At 36.4% G+C, this 14,109-nt stretch overlaps 1 protein-coding gene across 2 annotated transcripts in view; it reads left to right on the forward strand.

Moving 5' to 3' along the window:
* YME1L1 (YME1 like 1 ATPase) overlaps positions 1-14,109 on the forward strand; it is a 51,224-nt gene that overhangs the window by 31,369 nt on the left and 5,746 nt on the right. For both annotated transcript variants that reach the window (XM_032349704.1, XM_032349705.1), the window contains 7 exons: positions 4,394-4,484; positions 7,436-7,588; positions 8,146-8,278; positions 9,398-9,460; positions 10,472-10,584; positions 12,458-12,613; positions 13,172-13,323. In XM_032349704.1, the coding sequence (XP_032205595.1) occupies positions 4,394-4,484; positions 7,436-7,588; positions 8,146-8,278; positions 9,398-9,460; positions 10,472-10,584; positions 12,458-12,613; positions 13,172-13,323 (861 nt within the window). The remainder of the gene's footprint in view (positions 1-4,393; positions 4,485-7,435; positions 7,589-8,145; positions 8,279-9,397; positions 9,461-10,471; positions 10,585-12,457; positions 12,614-13,171; positions 13,324-14,109) is intronic.

A 14,109-nucleotide genomic window follows, 5' to 3' on the forward strand; every position in this document is an offset into this window, starting at 1 on the left:
TATGTTCAAATGTGATGAAGTCTTATGGGAAAAATATGGAGCGGCGTGAAGAAGATTGGGAGTTTTGAGGGAAAGATCACAGTTTTAAATGGGGATATTCAGTGTCTCATTGACTGAGAAGGTGACATTTGAGTGAAGATTTGAAGGTGATGGAGTAAACCATGCATGTAATTATTTTTTTTTAAAGATTTTATTTATTTATTTGACAGAGAAAGATCACAAGCAGACAGAGAGGCAGCCAGAGACAGAGGGGGATGCAGACTCCCCGCTGAGCAGAGAGCCCAACATAGGGCTCGATCCCAGGACCCTGAGATCATGACCTGAGCCGAAGGCAGTGGCTTAACACACTGAGCCACCCAGGCGCCTCCATGCATGTAATTTTTTTTAAGATTTTATTTTTAAGTAATCTTTACACCCAACATGGGGCTCAGACTTAACCCTGAGATCAGGAATCACATGCTCTACTGAATGAGCCAGCCAGCTGTGCCTAAACCATGTATGAATTTGAGCAAAGGACACTTCTAGCCAGAGGAAGAGAGAGTGCGCAAAGATCCTGAGAATTAATGTGCCTGACTTGTTTTACCAGTCAAAAGTCCACTTTAATATGGAGCAGAATGAGAGCACCTACTCTTTCCACACTCTGTTCCCTATCTATGCATAAATATTTTCCACAACCTCAACTATTAGGGAATAAAGTATCAGGAGTCACTATGATAATTTTATACCAAGTAGTCCTTCCCTTCCATTGGCAATTGAAAAAGCTGTGAACCGTGTTGGAATTGCGAAAAGAGAATAATTGAGGAAGAGGTTGGTGCGGTGAGTATTTGAAAACTGATGAGTGCAGAGGGCCCTGCCCATTTTAAGATGCGCAGTCAGCCTGCTCTCCATTGAACCTGTGCTGAGATTATGGTCAGCGAGGCGTTCTTCCTTTCTCCCTGCAGTGTATATACTTCAGTACTCAATAGACTACACTTCTTTTGGAATGAGTCCAATTCTGATTGTGAAGCTAAAGAAGATGTATTGATAATACTAGAAAGGGCTCATCACAAAGTTTATAGATTATCACAGTTTTCTATGCTAATCTAAACAAATATTATAATTACTGTTTAAATTTTATATTGCTATCATCGCTATAGAATCTAAATTTATATAGAACAATGTAATTTATAACATTTACCAAAATAGGTGGATCAGTAGGTGGTACCTGTGATCAGTTTTATAGACTCTTGAAGAGCTAGTATAGGAATTTCATTTCCTTACCTAGAATTTCTGGTTATAGAGGAGTAATTTTATATATAGTTGCCATAAAAATACTAATAAGGGCATTTATACCTTCATTTATTGCCTTGATCCCTAAACTATATTCTTCTGTATAGACTTTATATACCTCAGTTGGGAATTTTCTTGACACAAAGTTTGGGCAGAGGAAATATAAGTTAACCTTGACCAGAGGTCTTTGGCCTTCTGTTAGTATATGGATATCTTTGAATATTTAAAAAATGTATTTTAATAGATAAAGGGCCAGATATCTTTTTATATATGTAATTTTTTTTCTATATTTTGGAGAGGACGTTACTTTTTTTTAAGATTTTATTTATTTATTTGACAGAGATCACAGGTAGGCAGAGAGGCAAGCAGAGAGAGAGGAGGAAGCAGGCTCCCTGCTGAGCAGAGAGCCTGATGCGGGGCTCGATCCCAGGACCCTGGGATCATGACCCGAGCTGAAGGCAGAGGTTTTAACCCACTGAGCCACCTAGGCGCCCCAAGATTTTATTTATTTATTTGAGAGAGAGTGTGCAAGAGAGTACAAGCAGAGGGAGAGGGAGAGGGAGCAGCAGGTTCCCCGCTGAGCAGAGAGCCTGATGTAGGGCTTGATCCCAGCATCCTGAGGTCATGACCTGAGCCGAAGGTAGCTGCTTTACTGACTGAGCCACCCAGACGCCCCCCAGATCTCTTTATAAACATAAATTTTGAAGCTTAGCATTCACACAGAACTGTACAAATCACAAATCTGTACCTTAGTAAGTTTTCACACAGTGAACTCAGTATATTATTGACACCCAGCTCAAGAAATAAAATATTACCAGAAACTTCCTAGTGTTCCTTTCTTCCTACTGCAAGAGTATCGTTGTTCTGTCTCATAACACACATTAATTGGCCTGTGTTTGAACTTTAAATTTACATAAACATAATACATGTAGTGTATATGGCTTCTTTCATTCAACATCATGTTTATGAGATCCATCCATGTTTTTACATGAAGCTTTACTTCATTCATCTCCATTGCAAAGTATTCTGTGAATCACAGTAGTGTGTATTCTCCATTAGGTAGACATTGGGTTGTTTCTAGTTTTGGCCTAAAGGGTGGTCTTGTGAATATTTTTTATGTTTCTTGGTGAACATATGTATGTATTTCTCCTTAGGGGTGGACAGAGCTTTACTTAGAAATGTTAACTTTACATTTTATTAAGTTTTAATAATTTAATCAGTATCTTTTGAAGACCATTCTAAGCCTAATTAAAAAACTCGTTTACTCTTTGATTGTATACTTCCTAGAGAAAGTCCTAGAAAATGATCTAGGAATCTAAGAGAGTCATGAGTTTAATTCTGAATTTTCATAATGCCCTTCAGCCCAGAGATGTTTCATGTTTTAGTACACTTCTTGTCAGGTGGTTTCTTTTTAACCGTGACCGATGTACTTGAGTTCTTTTTTCCCCCACTGAGAACTATTTAAAGTTGTCTAATATAGTGTTGCAAATTGGCTGCAAACCTATTATTACACCAGTGTCATTTAAAATAAATACATGAAAGTACACACATAAATGTGCTTTTAATTTAAATTGATAGCTAACATTTTTAATGATGTCTGGTTTTGTTTTTGTTTTGTTTTGTTTTCCTTGAAAAATTTAAGTTTGGAACACAAGGTCTATATTCTGTGGTAGAGCCAGTCAAGGTGGGTTCTCCTCTCTTAAGGGTCTTTGCTTTCCAGTTCAGCATACTGCCACCACTGTTACTTAATATCTGGTCTTCTGCACTCATCTTTGATACCATTCCGGCTCTAGATATTTGTATTTGTTACTTCTTGTTGTATGCTAACTAATTTCTGATAGGCAGCTTTTTTTTCTTTTTAAGATTTTATTTATTTGAGAGAAAGTGAGCAAAAGACAGCTAAGCTGCAGAGGAGCAGACCTCCCCACCGAGCAGGAGCCGGATGTGGGAGTCAGTCCTGGGATCCTGAAATCATGATCTGGGCCAAAGGCAGACGCTTAACTGACTGAGCCACCTGGACGGCCCTGACAGGCAGCTTCCTTAATCTTAAATCAGAGTTTTTAAAGTTGAGCTAATATTCTGCATGCCATCTTTGTTGACCAAATTGGGCTTTATTCTTGCGAGAGATCTTAATTCTACGTGATTTCTGTATTGGGGGTATTAAATCTTTTTTTTTAAAAAACAGATATTATTTATTTGAAAGAGAGATACACAGCGAGAGAGTAAACACAAGCAGGGAGGGTGGGAGAGGGAGAAGCAGGTTTCCTGCTCAGCCCCATGCGGGCCTTGATCCCGAGATGCTGGGATCATGACCTGAGCCGAAGGCAGACGCTTAATGAATGAGCCACCCAGGTACCCCGGGATTAAATCGTTTAAACTTTTTTTTTTTTTTTTTTTTGCTACAACCATTTGCAAAGCAATATCTGTACACTATAGCTTAATTTTAGCTTAATTTTAATCCATACACTAAAGCTTAATTTTAGCTTAATTATAGTCTCCATCCTTTGACATTTTAAGGAACTAAGTCATTTACGATCTAGTCGTAATTCTTTATAATGAAAATAATCTAATAGTTAATCACAAAGTAATGTTATAACTTAAACACACAGACTCCCTTTTCATTGATATATATTAAGCCCACATAATTTGCCCTGAAGCTTATAAACCAAGTCAAAAGTTCTGGATTTGAAACTTATGAGTCTTTCTGTTTATGTCAAATGCTGCTGACCCATTTAACTGGAGTTGTGAATATAAGTTCTTGATAACTGGGGAAACACTATTTCTCCAACAAAATTTTTTTTTTTTAAAGATTTTATTTATTTGACAGACAGAGATCAAAGTAGGCAGAGAGGCAGACAGAGAGAGAGAGAGACGGAGAAGCAGGCTCCCTGCCGAGCAGAGAGCCTAACTCGGGACTTGATCCCAGGACCCTGGGATCATGACCTGAGCCGAAGGCAGAGGCTTTAACCCACTGAGCCACCCAGGCGCCCCTGAAAACCCTTTTGTGTGTGCATTTGTAAGGGAATCTTCTAGTTAATTTCCAGTTCAATTTAGTATTTTCAAAGAGGAGGACTTGATAATCTAATCATTATTTATAATAATTTGATAAATTGTGTCATTTTAGGTGGAGGAAGCTAAACAGGAATTACAGGAGGTTGTTGAATTCTTGAAAAATCCACAAAAATTTACTGTTCTTGGAGGTAAACTTCCAAAAGGTAAGGTCCCTTCCCTTTATCCATGACTTGACATTAAAAAAAAAAATACTATATTCCATTGCTAATTTAATTTTTACCAACTTAAAAGCTTAAAGTTTAGTTCTTCATGGCTATTTTACAAATAAGTCTTCATTCTGAACATACCATTGTATAACCTGTTTTTGAGAGGAGGGGGATTTTGAATTTTATTACAATTTCAGATTTTAAATTGTGAGAATAGTGCAGAGAACTCTCTGTACTCTTAACCAAACTCAGTAGTTTTTTAGGACTTTGTCTCATTTGCTCACTTTCTTAAATAAATGTATTTTTAAACTGTTTAAGAGTAAATCGTAGATATCATGCTCCTTTAACCCCAAATACCTTGTTATGTATCTCCTAAAGTATAAGAATATTCTATTACATAACTCCAGTATAGTTATTAAAATCAGAAGATTTCACATGGTTCCAGAACTAATTATGAAATTTAGTTATATTCAAATTTCTGCATTTCTCTTATTAATACCTTTTGTAGTGAGGTCCTCCCATCCCCCACCCCAAATCCAGGTTTAAGACTCAATCCAGGTTTACACATTTAGATTTTTCTTTAATCTTTTTGAAAAAACTATTTTAGAGAGGGAGAGCAGGCAGTGGGGAGGGGCAGAGGGAGAGAGAGAATGAGAATCTTCAATCAGACGGATCATGACCTGAATCAGCATCAAGAGTTGCTGCCTAACTGCCTGGGCCACCCAGGCACCCCTTGATTTTTCTTCAATCTGAAAGAGTTGTTTAGCCTATTCATTTATTTACTTATTTATTTATTTGAGAGAGAGTGAGCGAGCACACGTGCAAGTGCAGGAGCCGGTGAGGGGGAGGGCAGAGGGAGAGACTCTGAAGCAAACTGTGCACTGAGTGTAGAGCCCCACGCTGGGATCAGTCTCACAACCCTATCAGGAGGTGAGCCGAAGTCTCATGTTTAACTGATTCAGTCACCCAGGCTCTCCTCCTCACTCTCTTATGGGAGTGGGTGTGGATCTTTCATGACCTTAAAACATATTAATTTGTGGAATAGTCCTGTTTGTCTTTGACGTTTTCTCTCTTAATGACTGTTGTGATTTATAAGTAGAAATACATATTTAGTCTTAGTCCCATTGCTTGTAGTGTTATACTGATGACAGCAATAGATTTCTCTTCCATTAATGAGACGACTTTTAGAGCACACCTAAGGTTAGCAGCTGGTTGCCAGGAGAATCAACCATGTGATATGAGGGCCAGAACTTTCCACAAATTAGTATGTGTTCTTCAGTCTTTTGGGATGAAGTCCTTAACTTACTGTATTTGATGCTATCTCCAGGTGGGTAGCATCAGAATTGATTGGAATGTTAGGGTGCCCGACTGGTGTTGGAGAATTATTTGTTGGTGTGAGGGAAAACCATATGCTGGAATTGGGTACAAGATTGTAATGACTTTGTGGTGTTTGGACTATGTGATCATGCTATACTGTAGTCACTTACATTAAACTTTTACGGTTTCCAGTGTTTTGCAGTTTCCAGTGTTTTGTGGTTAAAATTAGCAGTGTGAGGGCTGGGCAAAATGTATGAAGAGGAAACAGAAACATGCTTTCAGTTGTCAAATGAGTAAGTCAGAGGAGTAAAAGGCATAGGAAATACCGTCAGTGATACTGTAATAGTGTTATATGGTGACAGAGGGTAGCTAAACTTGTGAGCACAGCATAATTAAACTTGTCAAATCACTATGTTGTACACCTGAAACTAATGTAACTGTGTGTCAACTATACTCAGACATTTTTAATTAAAATAATAAAATCAGCACTGTGGTGATCATCTTATTATCTCAAGGCTTTGCCTACATCCTTAATTATCTCTTTAGAATAAATTCTAGGTTAACTCATTTATTTAGTCATTATTCTGGATTCTAATTCTAGAAATGGAATTGGTAAGTTAAAGGTGGCACTCATATTTAAGGTTTGTTTCTAAACCGCCCACTATCTCTACTGACAATGTTCAGCAGTGTATAAAAGTGTTGGTATAAATCTCTGCTAAATTAGGACTCATTTATTAAAATCAGTGCCATAACATCAGAAAGTTTAAAGTCGTAGAATAGTTAAACACTTTTATTTCTAATCACAAGGGATATTTTATAAAATTGTGGGAAAATTCTCAGTTACAAAAATATATTCTACCATTTAAACCAGTTAAGAATGACAGTAACATGGCAATACAAGGGTAGTCTTAAGGGTATTTTTCAACAACTTTCCTTTAAAAAGGGTTTTTTATGTTAAAATATAGCAATAATACAGGGTTTTTTTTTGCCTTTTTAAATGAAAAATGAAAAGTCTTGGAGACCAGAGAAATCTGTTATTCCAGCTTATGAAAAACGTACTGCTGTTAAGAAAATTTTTGAACATAGGAAAAGTTACAAAGGTGTAGAAATGAACTACTTTACCTCTGCATACTTTGTTATGTGTCACCTAAGACTAAGGACATTATCCTAAAGAGAACAATTTATCCTACCAAATAAAATTAAATACTATTTCCTTAATATCTTGTACTCTGGAATATTTTCAAATTTTCATCAGATGTCCAAATCAAATTTTCATCAGTTTCTTAAATATGTTTTTTATGGAAGAACATGAAGTCAAGGGGTCATGTGTCACATTTGGTTGCTTAATTTTTTAATCTGTGTTTATGTGAATTTTATCTTACTTGTTTAATGACAAGTTTATTATGTTACATTCTCTCAAGTTATGAATGGTAGAGGGAAATTAGTTTTGAAGAAGTTCCTTAAGTGAATCATAACCAGAGACATGTTTTGCTTTGTTTCAAAATAATAGTCATGTGCTTTCAACCTCAAAACTATGTATACATTAATTAATAACTATTTGTTTCATAGGCTCACATCAGGTTTTATTTTTATTTTTTAAGTTGAATCAGTGAATTTGTTTTCTCTTTTAGGAATACTTTTAGTTGGACCACCAGGGACAGGAAAGACACTTCTTGCTCGAGCTGTGGCTGGAGAGGCTGATGTTCCTTTTTATTATGCTTCTGGATCAGAATTTGATGAAATGTTTGTGGGTGTGGGAGCCAGCCGTATCAGAAATCTATTTAGTACGTTTTAAAGTATCTTTCATACAATACAAAATTTTGTTAATTTTAGGGGAAAAGGGATTCTTACCCTTTATTTCCTATTCAATTATGATTGATAGCTGACCTCACCATTGTGGGGTTTTGGTTTTAGGTAATTTAATGTGTCATCTAAAATAGAACTGTACCTACCCCCAATAGAGGAGCTAGAAGTGTTAGGTGACATTGGGGCCTGTGGAAAAGCTGGGTTTTCTGTTGTTGTCCTTTTTATCTTATTCATTAATTCAGTAGTATGTAATTAAGGAATAGTTACCCTCAGATCTGATTGTGGCTTATACAGTTAAAAGAATGAATACTCAGTTGTTTTTATTATATATCATTTTGTATGGTACAGTTTTTTTCCTGAGGCTACCATTCTTAAATCAGTTTTAAAAGAAAGAAAGAGATCTCATTTTATGTACTTTCTCCTTAATGAATGTCTTTTGTTGCCTTTGACAGTCTTACAGGTTTTTAATACAGGTTTTTTTGTTCAAAAAACATTCATTTCATTAAACTTACTTGTATCTTTTCTCTTTTCCTAGGGGAAGCAAAAGCAAATGCTCCCTGTGTTATATTTATTGATGAATTAGATTCTGTTGGTGGGAAGCGAATTGAGTCTCCAATGCATCCATATTCAAGGCAGACTATAAATCAGCTTCTTGCTGAAATGGATGGGTAATTGAATCTTCATCTGTCTTTGGGATATGGTAATATATTTGGGAACATTCGAGAAATAGCGGGGCATCTGGCTAAGTCAGTGGAGCATGCAGCTCTTCCTCTCAGAATTGTACATTTGAGCCCCAAGTGGGGTATAGAGATTACTTTAAAATAAAATCTTAAAAAAAAAAAGAAAGAGGAAAAACTGTAGGCAACAGAGTAGTCCCTGTGCAGGAAGTCAAGACAAGCTGGATTCTCTGTATTGTGTTCTTTCCATTCCTAATGGGGTGACTGAGGTATCAACTCTTCTTAATTGGTGATCTCTATACCTTTTTTTAATTTTTGGTAGCACGATAGGAAAGTGATGGTTCCTACTGAGAATACTAGTCTGGAGACGTAAAGAGTGTTTGCTGGTTCCTACAGTTTGTGACTCGATTTTAGTGTTGTGGTAGATTAAAAGTTTCCATCAGGGGCTCCTGGGTGGCTCAGTGGTTTAAAGTCTCTGCCTTGGGCTCAGGTCATGATCTCAGGGTCCTGGGATCGAGCCCTGCATTGGGCTCTCTGCTCAGCAGGGAGCCTGCTTCCCCCTCTCTCTCTGCCCGCCTCCGGCCTACTTGTGATCTCTCTGTCAAATAAATAAATAAAATCTTAAAAAAAAAAAAACCTCTAAAAAAATAAAATAAAAGTTTGCATCAGTTCTTAAAATATAAAGAGCAAGAGGTGGGGTTGCTTTGAGAGAAGGAAGGACTTCTTAAAACCACGTATGACCTTTTGGAACCAAACGGGAAGTCTAGGAGCAAATAATTTGAATTGGTTAGCTTGAGAATAATTTTTCACAAATTAGTCAGGTTCCCTAGCCTTTTCTGTCAGGTCAGGTCTTCCTAAGTAGAACAAATACCGTGAAGGAATGTAATCATAGATGACTTTGTGATGTATTGTTAGCAGTTTTATTAAAGTGTACTAGCGTAGTAACATTGTTCTTCGTAAAAAATAGAGATGTCTTATCACTTTGAGTATAAAAAGGATCGGTCGCTTTTCTTTACTGTTACTAAATTTAATGGTAGTTTTGTGTAGAGCATTTCTAAATGTGTGTTGTTTTAATTTTGAGTGAAATGTTACTTTCTTCTTTTTTACCAGCTTTAAACCCAATGAAGGAGTTATCATAATAGGAGCCACAAACTTCCCAGAGGCATTAGATAAGTATGTATTAAACGACTTTTTTTGACAAGTACCAGTGCATACTGAAACGTAGATGAACTTTAAAAGAGAAGGAGGCCCATCACCAAACATCACATATGATTCTGTTTATGTGAAATGCCCAGAATAAGCAAATCGGTAGCAACAGAAAGTAGATTAGTGGCTGCCAGAAGGAGGAAAGAATGGAGAGTGACTGTTGGTGGCTATGCGGTTTCTTTTTGGAGTGGGAGAATAAAAATATTCTTAAGTTAGATTTTTGGTAATTGCCCAAGTCTGACTATATTAAAAACCACTGGATTATCTACTTTGAAATCTGTTATGTGTGAATTAAATTTCAGTAAAGTTGTTAAAAGAATCTTCTGACAACTTCATATCACAAAAGTTTGGGGGTGGTGGAGAACATTTTTAAAATAAAATTTATTATAGTTTTAAATTTTTGATTTTGCCATAGAAAGTATTCATATTTTAATTTGATCTAATAATTTTTTTTTAATCTTTGCCTAAGTCTGTGGTTTAACATTCTGTACTTACAGCAGTTGTGATAGGAAACTATCACAGTGTAGCTCTCATAATAGACTGCTGTAGAATTATTGTTCCTAGAGTGACTAGCTTGCATGTTTTTGTTTATGAGGGTTGCCTGCTATCTATCTCTATCAACCTTTGTTCTGCCTTCTGGTTATTGAAACTGTTACTTGAGCCATGTTTTACAAGGAGTTCTCTGAATATTTATATTCAGAATGCCAGTCTAGGCTGGAATAGGTGATGGGGATTAAGGAGCGCACTTGTGATGAGCAGTGGGTGACGTGTGGAATTGTCGAATCACTGTACTGTACACCTGAAACTAACATAGCACTGTATGTTGGCTGTCCTGGAATTAAAATAAGAAACAAAACTCCATCCAACTTCTGGTTGCCATTATCTTTCCATCTTGTCTTCAGAGCATCAGTCCTATTTAACTTGACCTTCAGTACTCAGAGTATTAATTTGTATTTTCTTCTCATAATCTCCCTTTAGTGCCTTAATACGTCCTGGTCGTTTTGACATGCAAGTTACAGTTCCAAGACCAGATGTAAAAGGTCGAACAGAAATTCTGAAATGGTATCTCAATAAAATAAAGTTTGATCAGTGTAAGTCTAATTCTAGTAACAAGCTTTATTATTATCTCTATGTAATGGTAATGTTTCATTCCGCCCTATTTGTGGTCCTTAGTTGATGTCTCAGAAGACCAGTTTTTTCTATGTCCTCTTTTCTCTCCAGTTGTATTTTCTTTTTAAAAAGTTTATTATTTGATAATTACCTATGGTAGGACATTCTGTCATTTGTATCCCCATTCTAAAGGATGTTTTCTGGGGGCTTCTGGGTGGCCCAGTTGGTTGACGGGTTGCCTTTGGCTCAGGTTGTGAGGGTTCTGGGATCAAGCCCCGCCATTAGGCTTCCTGCTCAGCAAGGGAGTCTTTTTGTCCCTCTCCCTCTGCTCCTGCTCATGTGCTCTTTCTCGCTCAACTCTCTCAAAAATATTTAAAAATTTTAAAATTAAAAAATAAATCTAATTAAATAGGTAATAAATTTTAAATGATTAGATATAAATAAATTATAAATAAAATTATTATAAATGACTAGATATAAAATAAATAAACATAATTAAAATAATAAATTGAGTGAATTTAATTAATTAAAAAATTTGAAATTTAAAAAAATTCCTTTTTTTAAAAAAAGAATGTTTTTTTTGAGAGTTTTCAGATAATACTTGCAGGTAAATATAAGTGTTTTTAGATGAATGTAAAATATGAAATAGTAGAAAAAGCCCATAAGATATCATCACATTGGGCCCAAAAGAGGCAAACTGTAAAACAAACATACTAAAATATTATGGACCCACTTGAGTAATAAATGCAACTATTAAATTAAGCTGTAGTATTTTCAAGGATAGGTGAATCAGGGTGCCTGGGTGGCTCAGTGGGTTAAGCCGCTGCCTTCGGCTCGGGTCATGATCTCAGGGTCCTGGGATCGAGTCCCACATCGGGCTCTCTGCTCAGCAAGGAGCTTGCTTCCTCCTCTCTCTCTGCCTGCCTCTCTGCCTACTTGTGTTCTCTCTGTCAAATAAATAAATAAAATCTTTAAAAAAAAAAAAAAAAAAAGGATAGGTGAATCAATTTATAAAACCTGATATGTTGGGGCTCCTGGGTGGCTCAGTTGGTTAAGCGACTGCCTTCAGCTCAGGTCACGATCCTGGAGTCCCAGAATTGAGTCTCAAATAGGGCTCCTAGCTCCATGGGGAGTCTGCTTCTCCCTCTGACCTTCTTCCCTCTCATGCTTTCTCTCACTCTCTCTCTCAAATAAAAATAAATAAAAATTTAAAATAAAAAAACCCTGATATTTCCTCTAATAAGGGGAGCTTTTATTAATGTACATATAATACTAAATACTTATGTATAAAGTATTTCAAGATGAAATTCAGAAACCAATGTCTATGAGTATACATTCTCAGTTGTCCTTAGGCTAGTAACAGTTTAGGTCATAATTTGAAGATTTATAAATCATGTCTGGCAACTCTGCATTTTTAAATTTTTCACAAAGGTATTTAAATTTAAGAACTTTCGTTGTGATGTATCCCAGTGGGATTTTAATGATCTATTTAATGGCAGTTTTGGTTTTCCTTTAGAAAAAGTCGGGCGCCTGGGTGGCTCAGTGGGTTAAGCCGCTGCCTTCGGCTCAGGTCATGATCTCAGGGTCCTGGGATCGAGTCCCGCATCAGGCTCTCTGCTCAGCAGGGAGCCTGCTTCCTCCTCTCTCTCTGCCTGCCTCTCTGCCTACTTGTGTTCTCTGTCAAATAAATAAATAAAATCTTTAAAAAAAAAAAAAAAGTAAGTTTATTTTGTAGTTATAGTGATGTAAGTATTTTAAGTTCTAGTTCAGGATAGCTGTTTTCTGTTTGCATTCGGAATATGAGTCATTTGTGAAGAGTCATTTGGAATTTTAATATTGTTTTTATCTATGTAGCTGTGGATCCAGAAATTATAGCTCGAGGTACTGTTGGCTTTTCTGGAGCAGAGTTGGAGAATCTTGTGAACCAGGCTGCATTAAAGGCAGCTGTTGATGGAAAAGAAATGGTTACCATGAAGGAACTAGAGTTTTCCAAAGATAAAATTCTAATGGGTAGGTTTTCTCTCTCTTTTTTCTTTTCCCTGTCTTACACTGTTCATTATGCTAAAGAATATCTTTTTGAGAAAAATGTTACAAGAAAGAAAGGTACAGGAGCAAGAATATATTTACTCAAAAGTAGCCACACATTTGGGCCTCTTACAGAACAAATACAGTTTATATGATTATACTGTTTGGGGGTAGAGGGTACCCTATTTTACTCTTACCTGGTATGGCTGATAAAAGAATAATTGTACAGATAAAAGAAAAATTTTGCTAATTTTCAGTATTTGATTTTAAATCTTGATTTGGCTTCAGAACAATTTATCTGTGACATTTCTTGTTTAAATTTATTTTCTGAAAATAGAATTAAACTTTCCTGGTTGATAGTAAGGAGTAAGAGGACAGATCTTACAATTTTGTTGTCAGTTGGCAAGTTATTTTGGTTTAAAATAACTTAATAACGATATTAAGTCATGTCACTCTAAGAATTACTTAAAGGCAAGTGGGTTTCATTCATCTAAACATGCCTTCCTAATGGAATAATTTTATTCAATAAATTTTTATCCTTAGGGCCTGAACGTAGAAGTGTGGAAATTGACAATAAAAACAAAACCATCACAGCTTATCATGAATCCGGTCATGCTATTATTGCATATTACACTAAGGACGCAATGCCTATCAACAAAGCTACAATCATGCCAAGAGGGCCAACACTTGGACATGTAAGTATCTTGTTTTTTTTTCTTTTCTTTCAAATAACACTCTCCAAAAGGTTATACAGGAAACTGTTAAGGAAAATAATTAAAAAGAAAATTCAACGGGGCGCCTGGGTGGCTCAGTGGGTTAAGCCGCTGCCTTCGGCTCAGGTCATGATCTCAGGGTCCTGGGATCGAGTCCCGCATCGGGCTCTCTGCTCAGCAGGGAGCCTGCTTCCCTCTCTCTCTCTGCCTGCCCCTCTGTCTACTTGTGATTTCTCTCTGTCAAATAAATAAATAAAATCTTTAAAAAAAAAAAAAAAAAGAAAAAGAAAATTCAACTAAGTCCTAAGATTGCTGATAACTTTCTTCTTTAATGTTCTGAACCATTGTGAGATCAGAGATACTTGTGAAACTTACCTGCTAATAAATACTAATAGCTCAAATATTATATATTTATATGATGAAATTTAAGTCTGGAATGACAACAAAGTATCATTCTTAAATATGTCACTGCTTTTTTTCCCTCCACAAAGAAACTAGGTTAGTGGTTCAATAGTCTTTCTAAGGTTTTTCTCGCTGAGCACAAGTTTCATTTTCTTATCTTCCTTTTTTTTTTTCTTTTTTTTAAAAGATTTTATTTATTTATTTGAGAGATGGAGATCACAAGTAGGCAGAGAAGCAGGCAGATAGAGAGGCGGAAGCAGGCTCCCTGCTGAGGGGAGAGACCTATTCCGGGCTTGATCCCAGGACCCTGGGATCATGACCTGAGCCGAAGGCAGAGGCTTTAACTCACTGAGCAACCCAGGCGCC

This window comes from Mustela erminea, chromosome 6 (assembly GCF_009829155.1).
Source record: "Mustela erminea isolate mMusErm1 chromosome 6, mMusErm1.Pri, whole genome shotgun sequence".
Lineage (NCBI taxonomy): Eukaryota > Metazoa > Chordata > Mammalia > Carnivora > Mustelidae > Mustela > Mustela erminea.